The following is a 19,957-nucleotide window of genomic DNA, read 5'->3' on the forward strand; positions in this document are numbered from 1 at the left end:
AGTACTCGCTGATACTGAGTACCAATACCTTTGCAGTGCGATTTGAATCCATACAAAATTAACAGGCGCAAATTGCACTGCAAAGAATAGCATGCAATTTGAATAGGAATGTGGTGCGATCCCTGTCCAAATCGCATTTGGTTTCTTGTGTGAAACCAGGCTGAAGTCACCATGACAAGCATGGGTTCATACAGGAGCGGTGGGGGATATCACATGCAGTTCGGGCAAGATGGTCTCAAATTGTACCACAAAGGTATCGGAGCTTTGCACGAATACGAGTATTCATGCAAATTCTTAGCATCGGCACTGATACCGTTATCGGTGAAACCCTACTGGTATCAATGCAACCCTACTTTTCGGAAATATAAAAGCAATGAATGCTAGATTTAAAACGATGATTATGCTTAGTACTAAAACATATAATAAAATACAATATTATATGAAAACATAGAAAAGGTTTTAGTAAATTAATTTTTGAGCAGCCATTAATGTATTCTTCAGTAGCATTGCCACAGTCATTGGCCCAACACCGCCTGGAACAGGGGTGATAACACCGGCTTTTTCTTTCACGCCTAAAAAAAAAAAGAAAACAAGTATTTGAACCAAATTACACAGGTCCACCAAACTATACTTTGAAAAACAAACATACAGAAACACATAGCAACCTGATTTCATCTTTCTTTATACTAAAGCTAGGTAAGCATGCATAGATTTTTTTTAGTCCAGCTGAAGGGATAGATTTCCCCATTCACACTATTATATTTTGAGAGCAGCAGCCAGCTGCATCTGATTGGAAGCAGCCCCCCGATGTCAGGGGCCTGGCTTGAGTATCAATTTATTTGAATAGCAGCACCCTAATGTATCATATGCCACTGTAAGTTTACTTTCAAGTATTATAGTGAATTATTGTATCAGTAAACTAAATAGCCAGTGTCTGCAGAACAATGGAATAACAGAATGGGGTTGGTTTACTAAAAGCAGGTTGACTGTGCAATTTGCAGTGCAGTTGCACGCAGCTTCACTTTGCAAAGAATAACCAATCAGGTGGCAGAAAATTTTGAAAATGGAAATCAGCAGAGCTTCACCTCATTCCTTAACCTCCCTGGCGGTTTCAGATTTTAAGTGCTGGAAGCGGTACAATTATTTTGCATGGAAATGTGGCGTTTTATATTGTAGGCCTGTAATTCTTAGGAATAGCTGACTTAAATCTGTCCAAACCAGAGCCTAGTAGACATTCCGGGTATGATAAAGTTTGAAAATTGAAAATATTGAATTGTCACTGTCATTACTTTTCAGTATTTGATGACGGATCTCCCCACAAATCACTATCCTTCAATTCTGCGAGTGATTCTAATTTATTATCGCTGTTTTCTAGCTGGTCTAAAACCATTTTTGATGTAAAGGGACAGTTTTGGTTGCTATGGACAATCTCCAGTTTCCAGGCATAAAAAACTGTTTTTATATTATAAAACTGCATGCAGAGCACTGGGCAGACCACTAGGGACAAAGAAGATGTGAAACAATTACATAAAGCAATGTAACCTGTAAGATTACATTATACTGTATGTAATGTGTGTGTTTCACTTTTTGAATTTGGCGCCATTCTCCATCCCCGTGCGTCTCAACGCTCTCAGGGAACGGAGCTCGACTCTGTGATAGATCAAGCGGAGGACGGATCGCTCATACAGCGGGGGGGGGCATCACTGGATCCAGGGGACAAGGTAAGTAAACTCTCCCTGGATTCAGCGATGTGGTCCCGTGTCTGGCTAGGGGTTACCGCTAATGGTACAAAATTTTCACCCTGAGCCAGACTCGGGAATACCGCCAGGGGGGTTAAAGTGGATGTAAACCCAATTCATGAAATTTGAGCTGGGCACATATATCTGCAGTGTTTTCTTATCTGTCATCAAAACACTAAGGCCCGTGGCTTTCTCCTGCTCCGTTCTTCTATTTTCAGCATGATAACTTCTGACAAGTTCTCAGAAACAGCAGATAAAAGCAAGCTGAAATTTGTGTTGTGGGAGGTTGCTATAAATAAATTAGCAAAGAGCTTGCCATATCACAGGTCAGCTCTGAAAGTCTCTGCCTATGTGGAGTGGGGGTGTGTGCCTTTCTTCCAATCAGCTGTCTTTGCTGTATACCCAGACTTCACTCCCAGTGCTGAACAGGAAAAGAAACCCTCCTAACACGATCTGAACTTTCTAAACGGTATATAAAGCTGAAGACAGAAAATACACATGTAAAACTAATGTAGGAGGATTTGTTTCATCTTTATGTATTATCTGAGGCTGTTCACTTCACTGGTAGGGATGAGCCGAACATCCCCCTGTTCGGTTCGCACCAAAACCTGCGAACAGACCTAAACTTCGTGTTAACTTTAGAACCCTATTAAAGTCTATGGGACTCGAACGTTCACAATCTAAAGTGCTCATTTTAAAGGGTAATATGCAAATTACTGTCCTAAAAAGTGTTTGGGGACCCGGGTCCTGCCCCAGGGGATATGGATCAATGCAAAAAAAGTTTTAAAAACTGCAGTTTTTTCAGGAGCAGTGATTTTAATAATGATTAAAGTGAAACAATAAAAGTGTAATATTCCTTTAAATTTCGTAGCTGGGGGGTATCTATAGTATGCCTGTGAAGGGGCGCATGTTTCCCGTGCTTAGAACTGTCCCTGCACAAAGTGTCATTTGTGCAGGAAAAAAAGTCTTTTAAAATCACTTGCGGCTAAATTGTCGGTTCCCCGTAATACAGAGAACACTCAATGAGTGTTCTCTGTATTAGCCAACAATTCATTCATTCATTGATTAAAAAAAAAAAAAAAAGCGTGGGGGTTCCCCTAAATTCAATTACCAGGCCCTTCAGGTCTGACATGGATATTAAGGGGAACCCCGTGTCAAATTTTAAAAAAAATTGACGTGGGGGTCCCCCTAAATATCCATACCAGACCCTTCAGGTCTGATATGGATATTAAGGGGAACCCCGCATCAAATTTAAAAAAAAATTGACGTGGGGGTCCCCCTAAAAATTCATACCAGACCCTTTATCCGAGCACGCAACCTGGCAGGCCGCAGGAAAAGAGGGGGGGACAAGAGAGCGGCCCCCCCTCCCTCCTGAACTGTACCAGGCCACATACCCTCAACATTGGGAGGATGCTTTGGGGGTCTGTGACCCCTCAAAGCACCTTGTCCCCATGTTGATGAGGACAAGGGCCTCATCCTCACAACCCTGGCCGGTGGTTGTGAGGGTCTGCGGGCGGGGGGCTTATCAGAATCTGGAAGCCCCCTTTAACAAGGGGACCCCCAGATCCTGCCCCCCCTCTTTGAAATGGTAAGGGGGTACAAAAGTACCCCTACCATTTCACAAAGAAAGTGTAAAAATGGTTAAATAAGACAAACACACTTTTGAAAAATTCCTTTATTAAAAATAAAAAAATAAAAAAAAAGATTCCAGTGGTGCTAATCCACTCTTGCTATCCAGCGATGAATCTCTGGGGTCCAGCGATGGATGATCATATCCAGCGACGGGGGATCTCTCAGTCCAGCGCTGTCCATACATCCTTCTTCTGTCTCCATTGTGGAGACACTGCGGAGATCCCAGCGCTGACGTTTCTTATATTAGGAGGGCGGGCCACCCGTCTTCTGACCCTGCCCCTCTGACACTTTCTTTGTGAAATGGTAGGGGTACTTTTGTACCCCCTTACCATTTCAAACAGGGGGGGCCGGGATCTGGGGGTCCCCTTGTTAAAGGGGGCTTCCAGATTCTGATAAGCCCCCCGCCCGCAGACCCTCACAACCACTGGCCAGGGTTGTGAGGATGAGGCCCTTGTCCTCATCAACATGGGGACAAGGTGCTTTGAGGGGTCACAGACCCCCAAAGCATCCTCCCAATGTTGAGGGTATGTGGCCTGGTACGGTTCAGGAGGGAGGGGGGGCGCTCTCTCGTCCCCTCCTCTTTTCCTGCGGCCTGCCAGGTTGCGTGCTCGGATAAAGGGTCTGGTATGGATTTTTAGGGGGACTCCCACGTCAATTTTTTTTTATTTGATGCGGGGTTCCCCTTAATATCCATATCAGACCTGAAGGGTCTGGTATGGATATTTAGGGGACCCCCACGTCAATTTTTTTTTAATTTGACACGGGGTTCCCCTTAATATCCATGTCAGACCTGAAGGGCCTGGTAATTGAATTTAATCAATGAATGAATGAATTGTCGGCTAATACAGAGAACACTCATTGAATGTTCTCTGTATTACGGGGAACTGACAATTTAGCCGCAAGTGATTTTAAAAGACTTTTTTTCCTGCACAAATGACACTTTGTGCAGGGACAGTTCTAAGCACGGGAAACATGCGCCCCTTCACAGGCATACTATAGATACCCCAATTGGCACGGTATCGGTTGACACTCCCGGCTACCTCCGTTGTCCGTGGCTGCGCCTCTTGCCATTCCATGACCCGTGAGTATGGGTACCCGTTTTGGATACATTGTTTCTGTTCCCTCCATTTTTTTCTCATTTATTATACAAACCTGACTAACTGTCGGCACACCATTTCTTGTCCCACAGATATTCATCATATTATCAGCTCCTGATGAGTGGCAATGTAGCCACGAAACGCGTAGAGCTTCAAATACTACAAATTACATTTAACCATGCAGTTTTACTAGACTCTGGAATGTTTTTACTTAATTCTATTGATTCTTACTGTGTGCAATATGCCTATATACAAGGTCAATGCTTTTGATGTATGAACTGTGGGATTGATGTTTTTGATGTGCAATACTTCAATATATTTACTATTTATGATGGATCATGGATTATACAATGTGTATCTTTGTGCCCTATGCTATACATTTAATCTATAGATAATAAATTTATACTATTGATTTTTGTTGCTCTTCTGTTTTTTGCTTCCAAAATCGCATGCTTTGTCAAAGTCCCAACCTTTTCTTTTTACCGTGCCAATAGGGATGGAGGCTTTTCGGCCTCATTTAAAGTCCCAACATTTTTCTTGCAGTCCATACTATAGATACCCCCAGCTACGAAATTTAAAGGAATATTACACTTTTATTGTTTCACTTTAATCATTATTAAAATCCCTGCTCCTGAAAAAACGGCCGTTTTTAAAACTTTTTTTTGCATTGATCCATGTCCCCTGGGGCAGGACCCGGGTCCCCAAATACTTTTTAGGATAGTAACTTGCATATTACCCTTTAAAATTAGCACTTTAGATTTCTCCCATAGACTTGTATAGGGTGTTCCGGCTTTTCGAATTTGCTGCGAACAGCCCAAATTGTTCACTGTTCGCTGAACAGGCGAACAGGCAATGTTCGAGTCGAACATGAGTTCGACTCGAACTCGAAGCTCATCCCTATTCACTGGGTATATGTGAGGGTTCACACCTACTTTTTAAAGAGGAACTGCAGTCTGCGCACATCATTTTTAATAAAAAACATCTTTGCCATTATGACCAACCACTTTGCATATTATTTTATATATACTGTGATTCTATACTTGCCAAATATGCTGCAGAAATCTCCCTCCACTAAGTCTGGCTGCAGCCATTTTAACTGTGGGCAGTTGAAGCTGCTGCCTGTTCACTTCCTGGATTTACACAGACACATAGAGGCACACCTCCAGCTCTGCAACCATGCAGCTCTCTTTGGCCCTCTTATGATTCATCCCCCCCTCCCTTCCTGGCAAACTCTCACGAGATTGAGAGAGAGAGAGCTGTGCATGATGTCATAAGCCTAGGCTTTTTACCAGACAAGAAAACAGGAAGTGAGCTGTATAAGGTATTTACTGGCAGAAAAAAAAAATGTTTTACTATCCAAAGTTAAAACAGCAAGGGTAGAGGATTTAATAGATGGAAAATTGAAAAAATGACTGAAGGTCCGCTTTAAGCTCTGCGGAAAATAAAATGCAACTGCACTTGCAAAGTGCACAGTTTATTTGCTTTTAGTAAAGTGTACAGACAAAAAAATTTAGTTAATGAACCCCTTTTGATGCTAATCTCAGTCTAATTACTTCTAATATATCTTTGAAATTTTTTTTTTTTTTTCATTTTTCTACCCAAATGTTTCAATACATTACAAAGAACAGAGACGTGTTTCTAAACACATTGGGGTTATTTACTAACGGCAAATCTGCTTTGCACTATAAGTGCACTGCAAGTGCACTTGGCCATGGACTGTGAGTGCGCTTGGATGTACAGTCACTGTAGACCTGAGGGGGACATGCAAGGAAAATAAAAAAACAGCATTTTAGCTGGCACACGATTGAATGATAAAATCAGCAGAGCTTCCATTCATTTAAGATCTTCCCCTCAGATCTACAGCACTGAACTTTCAGTGCACTTGGAGTGCAGAGGGGATTTGCCCTTAGTAAATAAACCATAATGTTTCACAAATTTGCTGTTTCCTCTTGCTGAACATGAACAAGTTTCATTAGCTACAAGGAAAAAATGTGCAATTTATTAGCTGCTAAGCTATCAAGGAATTTACAGGAGTATCAAATACTATACCCCTTCCCTTTTCTTTATTGAATTGAACCAATCAATATATATTTCAAGTTTGTAATTGCAACTGCAATTTGAATTACCTTGGTTATAAATAAAGTAAATGTTTTATCTATGTGGAATAACCGGTTTGCCTAAAATGTATTATAGAAAACTATAGCAATACAAAAGCTGCCATTTCTGAACTCTTCTAAAACAGTCAGTTTCCTGGCTGTTATACTGATCCAGTTGCTGTATTACTTTATGTGTCACTGACCTGGAAGAATGAGGATCCATTCTGCACTCAAGCCTCTTATATATAGAAATAACCAGGTGCATGGCAGAGGGGTAAACTGTGGGCAAACAGGATAAAATGAGCCAGCAATCCAAAGGTCGGAAAAAGGTACAGTAGTTTACTTCCAAGCATGCAAAATCAACAACAGCACCGCTTTTAATTAAACTTCTGAACTTTGCAGTGCTGGCTCATCGTATCCCACACAGATCAAGGTTTATAACTTAACTCATAACTTTGCTGTCTGCATGTTTTTTTCAGGGTTGAAGATTTACAAAGAATTGCAACCAAAAACGACCTGGTTCTAGGTTGTTCATAAAGGGGTCAGCGATGGCAGATTTCATGTTTCTGTCAGCACGGGTTCTCTCTAATAAGGAAGGAGCTACCTCTAAGGAACATCTGTTCTCCATGTATCCATTATAATATACAGTATACAGTATGTCCCTGGGTGGGAGCTCAGATAGTATGGCATTAGGGATCACAGTTTGCCAAGGTGTCTTGACCAGGACAGGCAGAACAAGCAATTTCTGGGGCCCCGATCTGGCCTGGGGCCCCAGCCATGCCGCCGGCCGTCGCTTCCTATAAGCTGCAGCCTGTAGCGTGGCCAAGCTCCTCTTCCTTCCTCCTACAGTCTGCGCGGTACAGGAGATTCAGTTTCCTGTTCCCGGCCGGACTGACAGGAAGTGCACACACTTAGTGCTCACTTCCTTTCAGTTCGGTCGTCCAGGAACAGAAAACTGAATCTCCTGCCGCACGGTACGCGGTAGGGAGGGGGGTTAAAAAGAACACGGGGGGGAGTAGTAAGGGGCCCATTTAGTAATAAAAATATGGTAGCTTGCTGACCATAATAAAAACAATTACCATAGCTTTCTTTCTATTTTCTTTCTTTACCATCCCATTTCCATCTTATTGCTTCTTTTTTGAATCAGGTAATATTTATTAAAGCTTTTTGCAAATATTTACAAAGCAGAGAAAAGACTCTACACTAGCAAATGTTCACATTTTATGCACATTATATGCAACAGCAGTATTTGCACTGTAAACCTTTTTTATTTATATAAAGTGTTGGTGAACTTAAACTGTATCGCTATGCTGTGATTCCTGTAGGCTTTGCGTGCGTGTGTGCAGGGGGGGGGCCTCCATGTCCATTTTGCTTGGGGCCCCCAAATTCCTTCAAACGGCCCTGGTCTTGGCATTGCAGTGTGGCTTCAAAGACAGCATATTCACAAATGAATGCAAACAAAAACCTCTGTTTTTAATCTAAATGTTACAAATGTTGGAAACAATGTTACAAATGTTGGAAATAGCTAGGTTTTGGAAAAAAAAAAAAAGTTACACAATTTTTTTTTCTTTAAAACAGTGTAAAAATAAACAATGAAAGGTAAAATAAATAAGGAAAAAAAACATTTTTTAAATTCGCCCCGTCTCACCGAGCTCACGTGCAGAAGCAAGCGCATACGTGAGTAGCGCCCGCATATGAAAACAGTATTCAAACCACACATGCGAGGTATTGCGGCGATTGGTAGAGCGAGAGCAATAATTCTAGCCCTAGAGCTCCTTTGTAACGCAAAACATGCAACCTGTAGAGTTTTTTAAATATAGCTTATGGAGATTTTTAAGGGTAAAAGTTTGTCGCCATTCCACGAGTGGGCGCAATTTTGAATGTTGGGTATCAATTCACTTGGTGTAACATTATCTTTCACAATATATAAACAAATTGGGCTAACTTTATTGTTGTCTTATTTTTTAATTCAAAAAAGTATATTTAAAAAAAAAAAAGTGAGCTTGTACTGTACTGCAACATGGAAGGTTTTATTTTTCTCTTCCCGATTATCACTAGAGATTAGGCGGCTGTTTTAGAGATTGCATAGGTTTTTTTTAGATATTTTTTAATATTTTTGTTTCTTGTGTATAACAGTGGGATGATTTTCATTGTCAATTATGTTTTATTGGCCATTACAGCATTAGCATTTTCCGCCACTAGATGGCGATCCCCTTCTCACTTCCTTCATTTTTTTTTTTGCCTTTTCTGGCAGCCAGTAGTTTAAATGGCTGAGCTGCCTTCTATCCCAATGTATTCCACTGTAATGTTCCATTAGCCAGTAGTCAAGATGGCACTGATGGAGTATATAATGGATAGATGTGATGACACAGTCACCTGGCCAATCCCCAGATGAAGTGCTAGCGTAACGAAACACGTAGGGTGGACAGCGTATTTAAAGTATTGCTGTGGATTGATTTCTACTCTGTAGGTGTGATTCTCTTTATTAAATTCACTTTTATGAAACGTACTGTAACACGGAAGGTTTTCTTTTCTGTTCCCGAGTATCACTAGAGATTAAGCGGCTGCTCCAGAGATTGCATAGGTCTTGGGGAGACCAATTTCCCTATGCTGGGAGGGACTGCTGTTTAGCAGTCATCGCCATCTGGTAAGCAGGCAATCTTTTGATTCACCTTGTTGTGGAATTGCACATTATACCTTCCCTGCAATTTTCATCTTTCTACACGGATTGGAGTTTTTTTCTTTACCAGTTTATGGACTAAAATATTAATGGGACTTTGTCTTAGTTCTCACTTTCCCATTTGTTACAAATTATTTCTTCACAGGATATCATGGTCACAATTTTTAGTTTTTTTAATCACATAAGTACTGAAATACTAATGGGACCCACACTTAGTTTTCATTTTTCACTTGCAAAAAATCTTTTCTCGTTTTTGTTCACTATATGTTTTTTCACTTTGTCATTTGTTATATAATCTTGCATTAGCGTTGCATCTATTTTGGTTAAAAATATATACATAAAACTTTTTTTCAGAAATAAAAACTGATAATTTGCATGTGTGTATATATTCACCCCCTTTGTTATGAAGCCCATAAAAAGCTCTGGTGCAACCAATTACCTTCAGAAGTCACATAATCAGTGAAATGATGTCCGCCTGATGTCCGTGTGCAATCTAAGTGTCACATGATCTGTCATTACATATACACACCTTTTTGAAAGGCCCCAGAGGCTGTAACACCTAAGCAAGAAGCATCACTAATCAAACACTGCCATGAAGACCAAGGAACTCTCCAAACAAGTAACAGACAATGTTGTTGAGAAGTACAAGTCAGGGTTAAGTTTTAAAAAAAAAATCCAAATCTTTGATGATCTCTAGGAGCACCATCAAATCTATCATAACCAAATGGAAAGAACATGGCACAACAGCTTCCTGCCAAGAGACAGTCGCACACCAAAACTCACGGACCAGGCAAGGAGGGCATTAATCAGAGAGGCAGCATAGAGATCTAAGGTAACTCTGGAGGAGCTACAGAGTTCCACAGCAGAGACTGGAGTATCTGTGCATAGGATGACAATAAGCTGTACTCTCCATAGAGTTGGGCTTTATGGCAGAGTGGCCAGAAGAAAGACGTTACTTTCAGCAAAAAACAAAATGGCACGTTTGGAGTTTGCGAAAAAGGCAGGTGGGAGACTCCCATAATTAACCACTTGCTTACTGGGCACTTAAACCCCCCTCAGTCCCAGACCAATTTTCAGCTTTCAGCGCTGATGCACTTTGAGTGACAATTACGCGGTCATACAACACTGTACCCAAATGAAATTTTTATCATTTTTTTCCCACAAATAGAGCTTTCTTTTGGTGGTATTTAGTTACAGCTCGGAGTTTTATTTTTTGCTAAACAAACAAAAAAAGATGCAAAAAAAAAAATCATGTTTTAATAGTTTGTTATAAAATTTTGCAAACGGGTCATTTTTCTCCTTCATTGAAGTGCGCTGATTAGGCGGCACTGATAGGCTGCATTGGTGGGCACTGATGGGCTGCATTGGTGGGCACTGATGGGCTGCATTGGTGGGCACTGATAGGCTGCACTGGTGGGCACTGATAGGCATAGTTAAGGCGGCACTAATAGGCACAGATAAGGCGGCACCGATGGGCACAGATAAGGCGGCACTGATGGGCAAAGATGGGCACAGATAAGATGGCACGGATGGGTGGCACGGATAAGTGGCACGGATGGGTGGCACGGATGGGCACTGATAGGTACCACAGATAGATGGGACTGATGGGCACTGATAGGTGGCACTGATAGGTGGCTCTGATAGGTGGCACTGCTGGGCACTGATGGGCGGCACTGCTGGGCACTGATGGGCGGCACTGCTGGGCACTGATGGGCGGCACTGGGGTGCAGCACCTTTGAGGCAGATTTTGGGTGGCACTGTGGGTGGCACTGTGGGTGGCACTGTGGGCACTGCTGGGTGGCACTGTGGGCACTGCTGGGTGGCACTGTGGGCACTATGGGCACTGCTGGGTGGCACTGACAGGGGGGCACTTACTTTATTTCAGGATGGCACTGCGGGTGGCAGGTGGGCACTGGCAGGGGGCAGGTGTCCGCTTGAATTGTTGGCCGTGATCGGGACTGATGTCCCGAACACGGCCGCCGGCGATCGGCTTTTTTTTTTTCTCCTCGCGCTGTCAGCGCGAGGAGGAATACTAGCCGATTACCGGCTCCGTTTTATCACATGATCAGCTGTCATTGGCTGACAGCTGATCACGTGATAAGGGGTCGGGATCGACCCCTTACACGGATCGGTGATCAGGCGAGTCTCACGGACTCGCCGATCACAGAGCGCGCTGCGCGCGCCCCTCAGGGGGCGCGCAGGCCGCTCGTAACCGGGACGACGTCAATAGACGTAGTCCCGGCAATCTAGGTCCGCGCTAATGCCGTCATTCGGCAATAGCGCGGATCCCAAGTGGTTAATGGAGGAAGGTGCTCTGGTCTGATGAGACTAAAATTTAACTTTTTGCCCATCAAAGAAAATGCTATGTCTGGCGCAAACCTAACACATAACATCACCCAAAGAACACCATCCCCACAGTGAAACATGGTGGAGGTGGCAGCATCATGCTGTGGGGACGTTTTTCAGCAGTCAGGGCTGAGAAACTGGTCAGAGTTGAGGGAAAGATGGATGGTGCTAAATACAGGGATATTCTTAAGCAAAACCTATACCATTCTGTGTGTGATTTGAGGCTAGGATGGAGGTTCACCTTCCAGTAGGACAATGACCCCAAACACACTGTTAAAGCAACATTTGAGTGGTTTAAGGGGAAACATGTAAATGTGTTGGAATGGCCTAGTCAAAGCCCAGACCTCAATCCAATAGAAAATCTGTGGTCAGACTTAAATATAGCTGTTCACAAGTGCAAACCATCTAACTTGAAGGAGCTGGAACAGTTTTGCAAGGAGGAATGGGCAAAAATCCCAGTGGTAAAATGTGGCAAGCTCATAGAGACCTATCCAAAGCTACTTGGAGCTGTGATAGCCGCAAAAGATGGCTCTACAAAGTATTGACTTTAGGGGGGTGAATAGTTATGCACATTTACTTTTTTTGTTATTTTGTCCTATTTGTTATTTGATTCACACACAAAAAACATCTTCAACGTTGTGGTCATGTTCTGTAAATGAAATGATGCAAATCCTCAAACAATCCATGTTAATTCCAGGTTGTGAGGCAACAAAACATGAAAAATGCCAAGGGGGTGAATACTTTTGCAAGGCACTGTATTTTACCCACTGTATATTTCAGTTAATGTGGGAACACACATGACAGTATGCTAGTGGCAAATAATATATGATTTTTTCATTACACATTTTCACTATTGGTATTCGTATTTTATGGGTAGCGTGGGGTGTTGTTTTTATTTATTTTAAGTATCATGTGCCAATGCTAAATAAATGCTACATAGTATCTATTCTGTATATTCTGTACTAATTACCTTCCAAATCCACATCTCCAACTATTATTGTTTTTCCTGTAGCTGGATCTTCTATATGATTAATGCCAACATCAATTATAGCAGCCCCTTCTTTGATCATGTCTGCCGTGATCAACTTTGGAATACCTACAACGACAAACACAGTCACATTATTAGTAATAAGCCAAGTAATAGTAATAAGTAATAAACCCAGCATATGCAAGCCTCTGATGTGATTTATTGAAGGTTTGACTAGACAATTAGGTAAAAAGAGAAATTTCCTTTTTGCTTCCTTTTTTCTTTCATGGTTGTTTTTTTTTTAATTTTAAGTGAGAAGGGAGATGCTGCAAGGCTGTGAATATCATTTTTATACCCTGTACTTCAATGAGAACAACAGTTTGAATGGACTGTGGAATAAAAGCAATCTACTAACTAAAGACTTTATCACTTAAACTCTAACAGGTTTTTTGGTGCATTCGTAAATTTTGATCACTAAAAATGAGGCACTAACATGATAATGCATGTATGTTTAGCTATTGTATTATTACAAAGGGCTTTAGAAATGCAGGTCATTCAATTCTACAAATGTCAACCTCAGCCCAGTAAGTATCCTCTTATTCAATCCCACTGGAATGGTCTCCAGCCCATTACAGGGTGCATTCTAACAGAATTTTTAGCACCCAGCTATCCTATAATGCAACGGTATGGCAAGGGCTTCCGCACCTCACAGAAGTGTTAGAACACTATTTAAACTGTACTAGTCCTCTGTGTCAGTGCCATTTGGTCTATTACACTCCTGAGCATCTGTTTCTGTGTTGATCCTCTGTTGATCCTGTTGCCGACCTCATCTGTACTTGACTCAGCCTGAACGCCACCTCTACCGACCCCTGGCTTGCCTCTGCAATATTCTTCTGCATACTCCCTTGTATGATCTGCCTTCCTGTTACCGACCCTGGCCTGATTGCTGACCACTCTGCTGCCTGCTGTCTGTACCTTGATTTGACCAAATATTGCTGACCTGGACTGTCTGACCATACCTTGGTTCTCGTACCAGCACCTGCATCAGTTGACCTTTGTCTGCCTGCAGCTCTGGTCCTTCTGCCAATGTGTATCCAGCCAGTCAACTCTGTATACCCTAATGCACATCAGCACCAGAAGACTTTACAGGCACTCGTGCCAATCTGTTTTCTGGCATTCCTTGTTACCTTATCAGGGCTCCTGAGCCAGAGTTGTATGAGAATCCTACCTCTGCACTTCAGACTCTATCACCAGGTACATCACAAGAGCTCAATAGAGAAGTATATTTTTGTATGGGGGAGCAACCTTAAAGTGGTTGTAAACCCTTACAACACACTTTGACCTACAGGTAAGCCTAGATTAAAGGGATTGTAAAGTGAATTTTTTATTTTTTTTTTAAATAACAAACATGTTATACTTACCTCCACTGTGCAGCTCGTTTTGCACAGAGTGGCTCCGAACCTGGTCTTCTGGGGTCCCTCGGCGGCTGTCTCGGCTTCCTCCCGCAGGTGCTTCTCACGTTCATGCGAGCTCCCTCACATGGTGAGAAGCATCTGCAGGCGCACTCCCGTGATACAGCCGACGGCTATAGCTGCTCACTGTATCACACGGCCCCGACCCCCGGCGCTCCGCATCAGTGGATGTGATTGACAGCAACGCGAGCCAATGGCTGCGCTGCTTTCCATCCATCCACTCCAGCCAATCAGTGGCCAGGCTGAACGGTGGAAAGGACGTTGGGGGACTTTCGAGGGGTGAGGTAAGTAAAACGGGGGGGCTAGGGGCGCAGGCACTGTCAGATGTTTTTTCACCTTAATGCATAGAATGCATTAAGGTGAAAAAACATTTACCTTTACAACCCCTTTAAGGCTTACCTGTAGGCCCAAGAAATATCACCTAAACCTACACAGTTTAGGAGATATTTGCCGAAAGATAGGAACTGCTGTCTATGGCGCATGCGCCGTAGACAGCGGCACGCAGGCACCGTCAACGGTGAATATGCCGCATGTGGCAGCTCCCGTGCGCATGCGCGGGAGTGACATCATCACGGCTTCGGAGCAGCAAGACCCACCGAGAAGATGGATGCGCCGGACTACAGGGGACAGTGGTGACATCGCTGGCTCCTGTGTCAGGTAAGGGACACACAATGGACTACTATGCAATGCATAGTAGTCCATTATGCTTTGCCTTTGCAGGGAATGAAAGAGGAAGTAAACTCATCAGGGTTTACTTCCTCTTTAAGGATGAGGTTCTGTTTTACTGTTATATAAATCTAATGGAAGGATTTACCCTTCACACATTACCCTTCACACATTATTGTACACATGATACATGACTGTGTTAAAGTGTATGTCTGAGTTTTTCACAAAGTTAAATACAATCCACTCCCACCCTGTCTAGAGTATGGTCTTGAGACCATAACATAAAAAGGTCAGGTACCTCTGGAATAGACTATTCAGCGTTCTAGTGCAGTACAAAACAAAAAACTTTGTAACACTGGCCTGAGTGCAAATAAGTATGGATTTGGTCTCAAGAATTATATAGCACAAAAGTATGTTGAAAGATTTACAACTTCAGAACTCTAAACAGTTGAGAGAAAGGAAGTATAACAAAAGTAAAAAATGATGCTAGATTTCTAAATGAAAATACAACATATACAAATTAGTTGAAAACTGGTCTAACTTTTAAAGACCAAAAACCAATATGTGTTTTTAAAAATGATCAAGTCCATAACCATACATCTAATAAATGCATTAATGTCTATGTTAGCAAGAATAAGTTATTTACATAAATATAATTTCACATGTAAATAATTGTATAAATAATAATGTATGACATTAGATTTTTTTTTTTCCACATTGGCTGAAGTTTCCTTTGTTTTATGGTGAACTTTGCTAATATTGTACTGGCAAAAAACATTATTCTCATACAACGATTCTGTTAAATTAAAGTGGTTCTAAAGGCAGAATTTCTTTTAACTTAATGCATTCTAGATTAAAAACCTTCTGGATGCAGCTCCCCCAGCCCCCTCTTATACTTAACTGAGCCCCATCTGGATCCAGCGATGTGAATGAGAGCAGCTTCTATCTAAGGTCTCTCTCTTATTGGCTCACACAGCAGAGGGAGCCAATGAGGAGAGAGCAGGGGCAGGGCAAAGCCACACTCTTTGTGTGAATGGACAATGCTCATTCGCAGGAGCGTGGCTGGAGAGCAAGCTTCTTTGAGTGCCCCCATAGCAAGAGGCTTGCTATTAGGGGCATTCAGCAGGGGAGAGGAGCCAGGACTGTAGAACGAGGACCCAAAAAGAAGAGGATGGGGACTGCTCTGTGCAAAACCATTGCCCAGAGTAGGTAAGTATAACATGTTTTTTTTTTTGGATTTGTTTTTTTGTATTAATACCTTTAGAATCACTTTAAAGAGGAACTAAACCTCCCTCTAATGTTTGTACCTATAGTTAAGCTTATAATAAGGCTCGCCTATAAGTACTGTAAATATTTACTGTATACTGTGCATGCGCTCTGAAGAAATGCCTGCTGGTGTAGTTTCTTCAGAGCCCTGTGGCATGACCGGCAGGTCTCCTGCGTGCATTCGCAGGAGTGACATCACGCTGGTCCAGCCAGTCACAGAGCTGGAGCCCATGAACCCAGAAGAAAGACGGGCGAAGATGGATGCGACCTCCAGCAGGGACGACAAGGGCTTTGTTTGCAGGTAAGTGACACATAATGTGCTAGTACTAACACATTTTGCTTTTACTTTGAAGGTAAGAAAAAAACAAAATACTTCCTCTTTAAATTGTTCTTGACACATATCAACCCCCCCCCCCCCCCCCCCATCCATCCATGTTTCCATAATTTATTTTTGCTGAGAAATCACTTTGAACCCCCCCCTAGCATTTATGGTTGGGGCCATCTTGGTTAAGGGCAGATGATTCATGTAGAATTAACTTCCTTGAATCCATCTGCACACAAGCAGGAGGGTGGCTTAGCTGTGAAAAGCCCTACTCCCCTCCAGAAAACCCCTGGGATTGATGACATCATTTGCATAGGCAGGAAACTAGGAAGTAACTGAAATGTAAAGTTTCAAATATCAAGTAAATATCATATACGTTCCTGTCTATTTACTAATGCTATCAGCAGAAGGATTAAGACTAGTCAATGTTGATTGAGAGAGTGAATTTCTACTTTAAAAAAAGCCTTTGTTCATCTTTGTGGCTGATGGCTTTGTGGAGAAATTCATTAAAAAAATTCACAGTAGAGGGAATGAAATTTCAGCTTTTTAGTATGAGAGCAAATCTTGGCAGCATACCAGCCCTCTAATATAAACATACACAGGATGTTTCTGAGCTGTTATGCTGTGTACACACGATCAAAGAATCCGGTGGAAAAGTCCGGCAGACTCAAGTCCACCAGACAATCCCCCCGTGTGTGGGCTCCGGCGGACTTTTTTTACCCAAAATTCCGACGGACTAAGAAAGTAGTTTTGCACCAAAATATGTCCGCCGGACTCGCAGACAATACGGCCGTGTGTGTGCTAGTCCGCTGTACTTTTGAAATGAACTGACTTTTCCCGCACAGAGAAAAGTCCGTTCATTTTGAGCGCGGCTCCAGGTAGCCGGAACCAGGTAAGGCAGCGTCGCTGGCCCCGTCACCTGGTATGGAGTTAAAGGGGAAGTCCTACGCTGAAAAAACAGCGTGGGGGTCCCCCCTAGGTCCATATCAGACCCGACCAGTCAGGAAAGGGGGTGGGGACGAGCGAGCGCCCCCCTACGAGCCGTACCAGGCCGCGTGCCATCAACATGGGGGTGTGCTTTGGGGAAGGGGGGCCGCGCGGCCCCCCCACCCCAAAGCACCTTGTCCCCATGTTGATGAGGACAAGGGCCTCTTCCCGACAACCCTGGCCGTTGGTTGTCGGGGTCTGCGGGCGGGGGGCTTATCGGAATCCGTGAGCCCCCTTTAATAAGGGGCCCTGGGATCCCGGCCCCCCACCCTATGTGAATGAGTATGGGGTACAATGTACACCTACCCATTCACCTGTGAAAAAAAAAAAAAAAACACAACACACAAGGGTTAAAATAGTTTATTGCACAGCTCCGGGGGTCTTCTTCCGTCTTCTCGCCGGACTCTTCCGCTATCTTCTTCTCTTTTGCTAGTTCTTTTACTAGCGGAGGAGCCCGGCTTTCTTCTTCGTCGCCACCCTCTTCTTCCAACTTCGGGGGTCTTGTCCCCCTCTTCGGGGGTCTTGTCCTCCTCTTTGGTTCTTCTTGCCGGGCCTCTGCGCCTTCTTCTAGCTCTTTTACAAGAGCCGCCACTGCCTTCCCTTCTTCTCTTCTTCTGTTCTTCTCTTCTTGAGCTGTTGCCTTGTCGCTGTCTCTGGCCACAATGACAGGCACGTGGCATGCTGCGACTTATATAGGGACATCGCCGGATGATGTCCCCGCCCATTATGATGTCACACTCCCAGAGGATGCTGGGACTGTGACATCATAATGGGCGGGGACATTCCTGACCGGCCGGGTTGCGTGCTCGAATAAGGTTCTGATATGGATCTGGAGGGGACCCCTACGCCATTTTTTTGGCATAGGGCTTCCCCTTTAACTCCATACCGGGTGACGGGGCCAGCGACGCTTCCTTCGCTAGTCCCGGCTACCTGGATCCGCACTCAAAATGAACGGACTTTCCTCCGTGTGTGTGGGCAAGTCCGTTCATTTCAGAAGTACGCCGGATAATCCGGCGGTCTAAGTCTGCCGGACCTAGTCCGCCGGAAAAGTCACGTGCGTGGGCAGGTCCACTCGTTCGGACAGTCCGGCGGACGTTACGGCGGTTTGTCCGCCGGATAGTCTGATCATGTGTACGTGGCATTAGAAATAGTCTGAAACTCGACTTCAGAATCTTTTGTGATCTTTAAGGATTTTTGAAATGAAATATTTGACAAGTAACTAAAGAGACGCTTGAGAGCTTGTTTCAAAACTCTATTGCTCGTTAAGAATGAATAAATAGTTTAATGTCCAAAGCCAAGGCACAGGTGCACTTTAAAGTATAAAGCCAATCATTAAAATCCCTCATGGGTCCCTGAGCTTTAGCTGGAGCTGGGACCGAGATGGATTTATTCTAACCTACACCTAGCAGCCCAGAGGGCCTCAGCTGGGTCTTTTTGCATAGGAATAAGACCCTGCTGTTCCCTGCCTCACACTATTAATGCACACCTTTGCCCCCTGCTGGCCACCCCCTCGATTAGAGATTGGCTGAGGCTGTATGAATATTCTGCACAGAGTCTGCCTCTCCTACTCACCTTATTTGCAGAATGTACTGGAATGCAAGGGGAAGTTGTTGAACCTGCACCAGCAGAACCTAGAACAGCCAAATGCAAATGAACACTAAATTTGCTTCAACTATAGCAACCTAACTAGCAGGGTACTACACAGTTATAAGCTGAGTATACATGTACTGAAATTGAGTCGGTTCAACGGGAACCAGCTGAATTTCAGTATGTGTGTGCCACTGTCCATTCAACAGAAGCCAGTCTAGCAACTGTCTTCTGTCGAACAGTCCTGCTGAAAAAACAGCATTCAATCAATGCTTGCAGTCAATGGCTGTAGAGCTGTTCAGTGTATTTTGACAGGGGGTGGAATCCCCACCATCAGAATGCAATAGCGCAGAGGGGGGGATCCTTGCCTCCACATTGCATATATGATTTATTTTTGGTTCCACCACTGGAACACAAAAAAAACTGTGTGTATACCCTGCTATAGGCTGAAATTATGCATGTAGACAGGAAGTGCTTGTTTATTTTGCTCTTGTCAATGTGTCTCCTGTTAACATCTGATTGACTCCTAGTTCTGCCTCCTTTTCTTAAAATCAATTCTTTGCAAAGGATAAAAGATGCTAATATCAAGACATATTCAGGTACTTATGGTAGTTGTATGTAAAAATATATTTTAATATTTCTAAGGGAATACACAGCTACAATAATTTTTTTTTTTATATATCTAGATTTGCCCAAATAAATAAGTCATAGCTGAACTCCAGGATCTAGGGCCCTTTACAATTTCAGATCCCTCTCCCAAAGCTATTTTAAACTGTTGACACAGTTTAAATCACAAGGCTTTACTTTTCCTGTAATTCCAGATTTTCTGCTCCGGTGATGTCATGAAATTCCTTTGGAAAACTGTGTTCCTTTTCCTAAGGACTTTTTCTTGTTGTGGTCACATCCATGCGGGGAAAGAAAACGACATTTCCCATGATGCAAATAAAAAAGGCAGCAATTGAGAGGCAGCATGGGGGGAATTGGTAGTTGGTGCTGAGGACTGTATTTCGGGAATGTCCGCAGGCACTACCCTACTACACACAGTGGACGGTTCAGGCCGGGAGTCTCAGACGTCCAAGTTCTCCCATTACACAAGTTGC

General features: G+C 43.3%; 1 protein-coding gene across 2 annotated transcripts in view; it reads right to left on the bottom strand.

Moving 5' to 3' along the window:
- Positions 1-435: 435 nt before the first annotated feature.
- Positions 436-19,957, bottom strand: part of MTHFD2L (methylenetetrahydrofolate dehydrogenase (NADP+ dependent) 2 like) — a 161,493-nt gene continuing 141,971 nt past the window's right edge. For both annotated transcript variants that reach the window (XM_077476541.1, XM_077476540.1), the window contains 2 exons: positions 12,561-12,686; positions 436-572 (listed from right to left, as the gene is read on the bottom strand). In XM_077476541.1, coding sequence (XP_077332667.1) covers positions 460-572; positions 12,561-12,686 — 239 coding nt within the window. In that variant the 3' untranslated portion in view covers positions 436-459. The remainder of the gene's footprint in view (positions 573-12,560; positions 12,687-19,957) is intronic.

This window comes from Lithobates pipiens, unplaced genomic scaffold, assembly GCF_037356315.1.
Source record: "Lithobates pipiens isolate NorthernLeopardFrog02 unplaced genomic scaffold, aLitPip1_a1.2 Scaffold_13, whole genome shotgun sequence".
Taxonomy (NCBI): domain Eukaryota; kingdom Metazoa; phylum Chordata; class Amphibia; order Anura; family Ranidae; genus Lithobates; species Lithobates pipiens.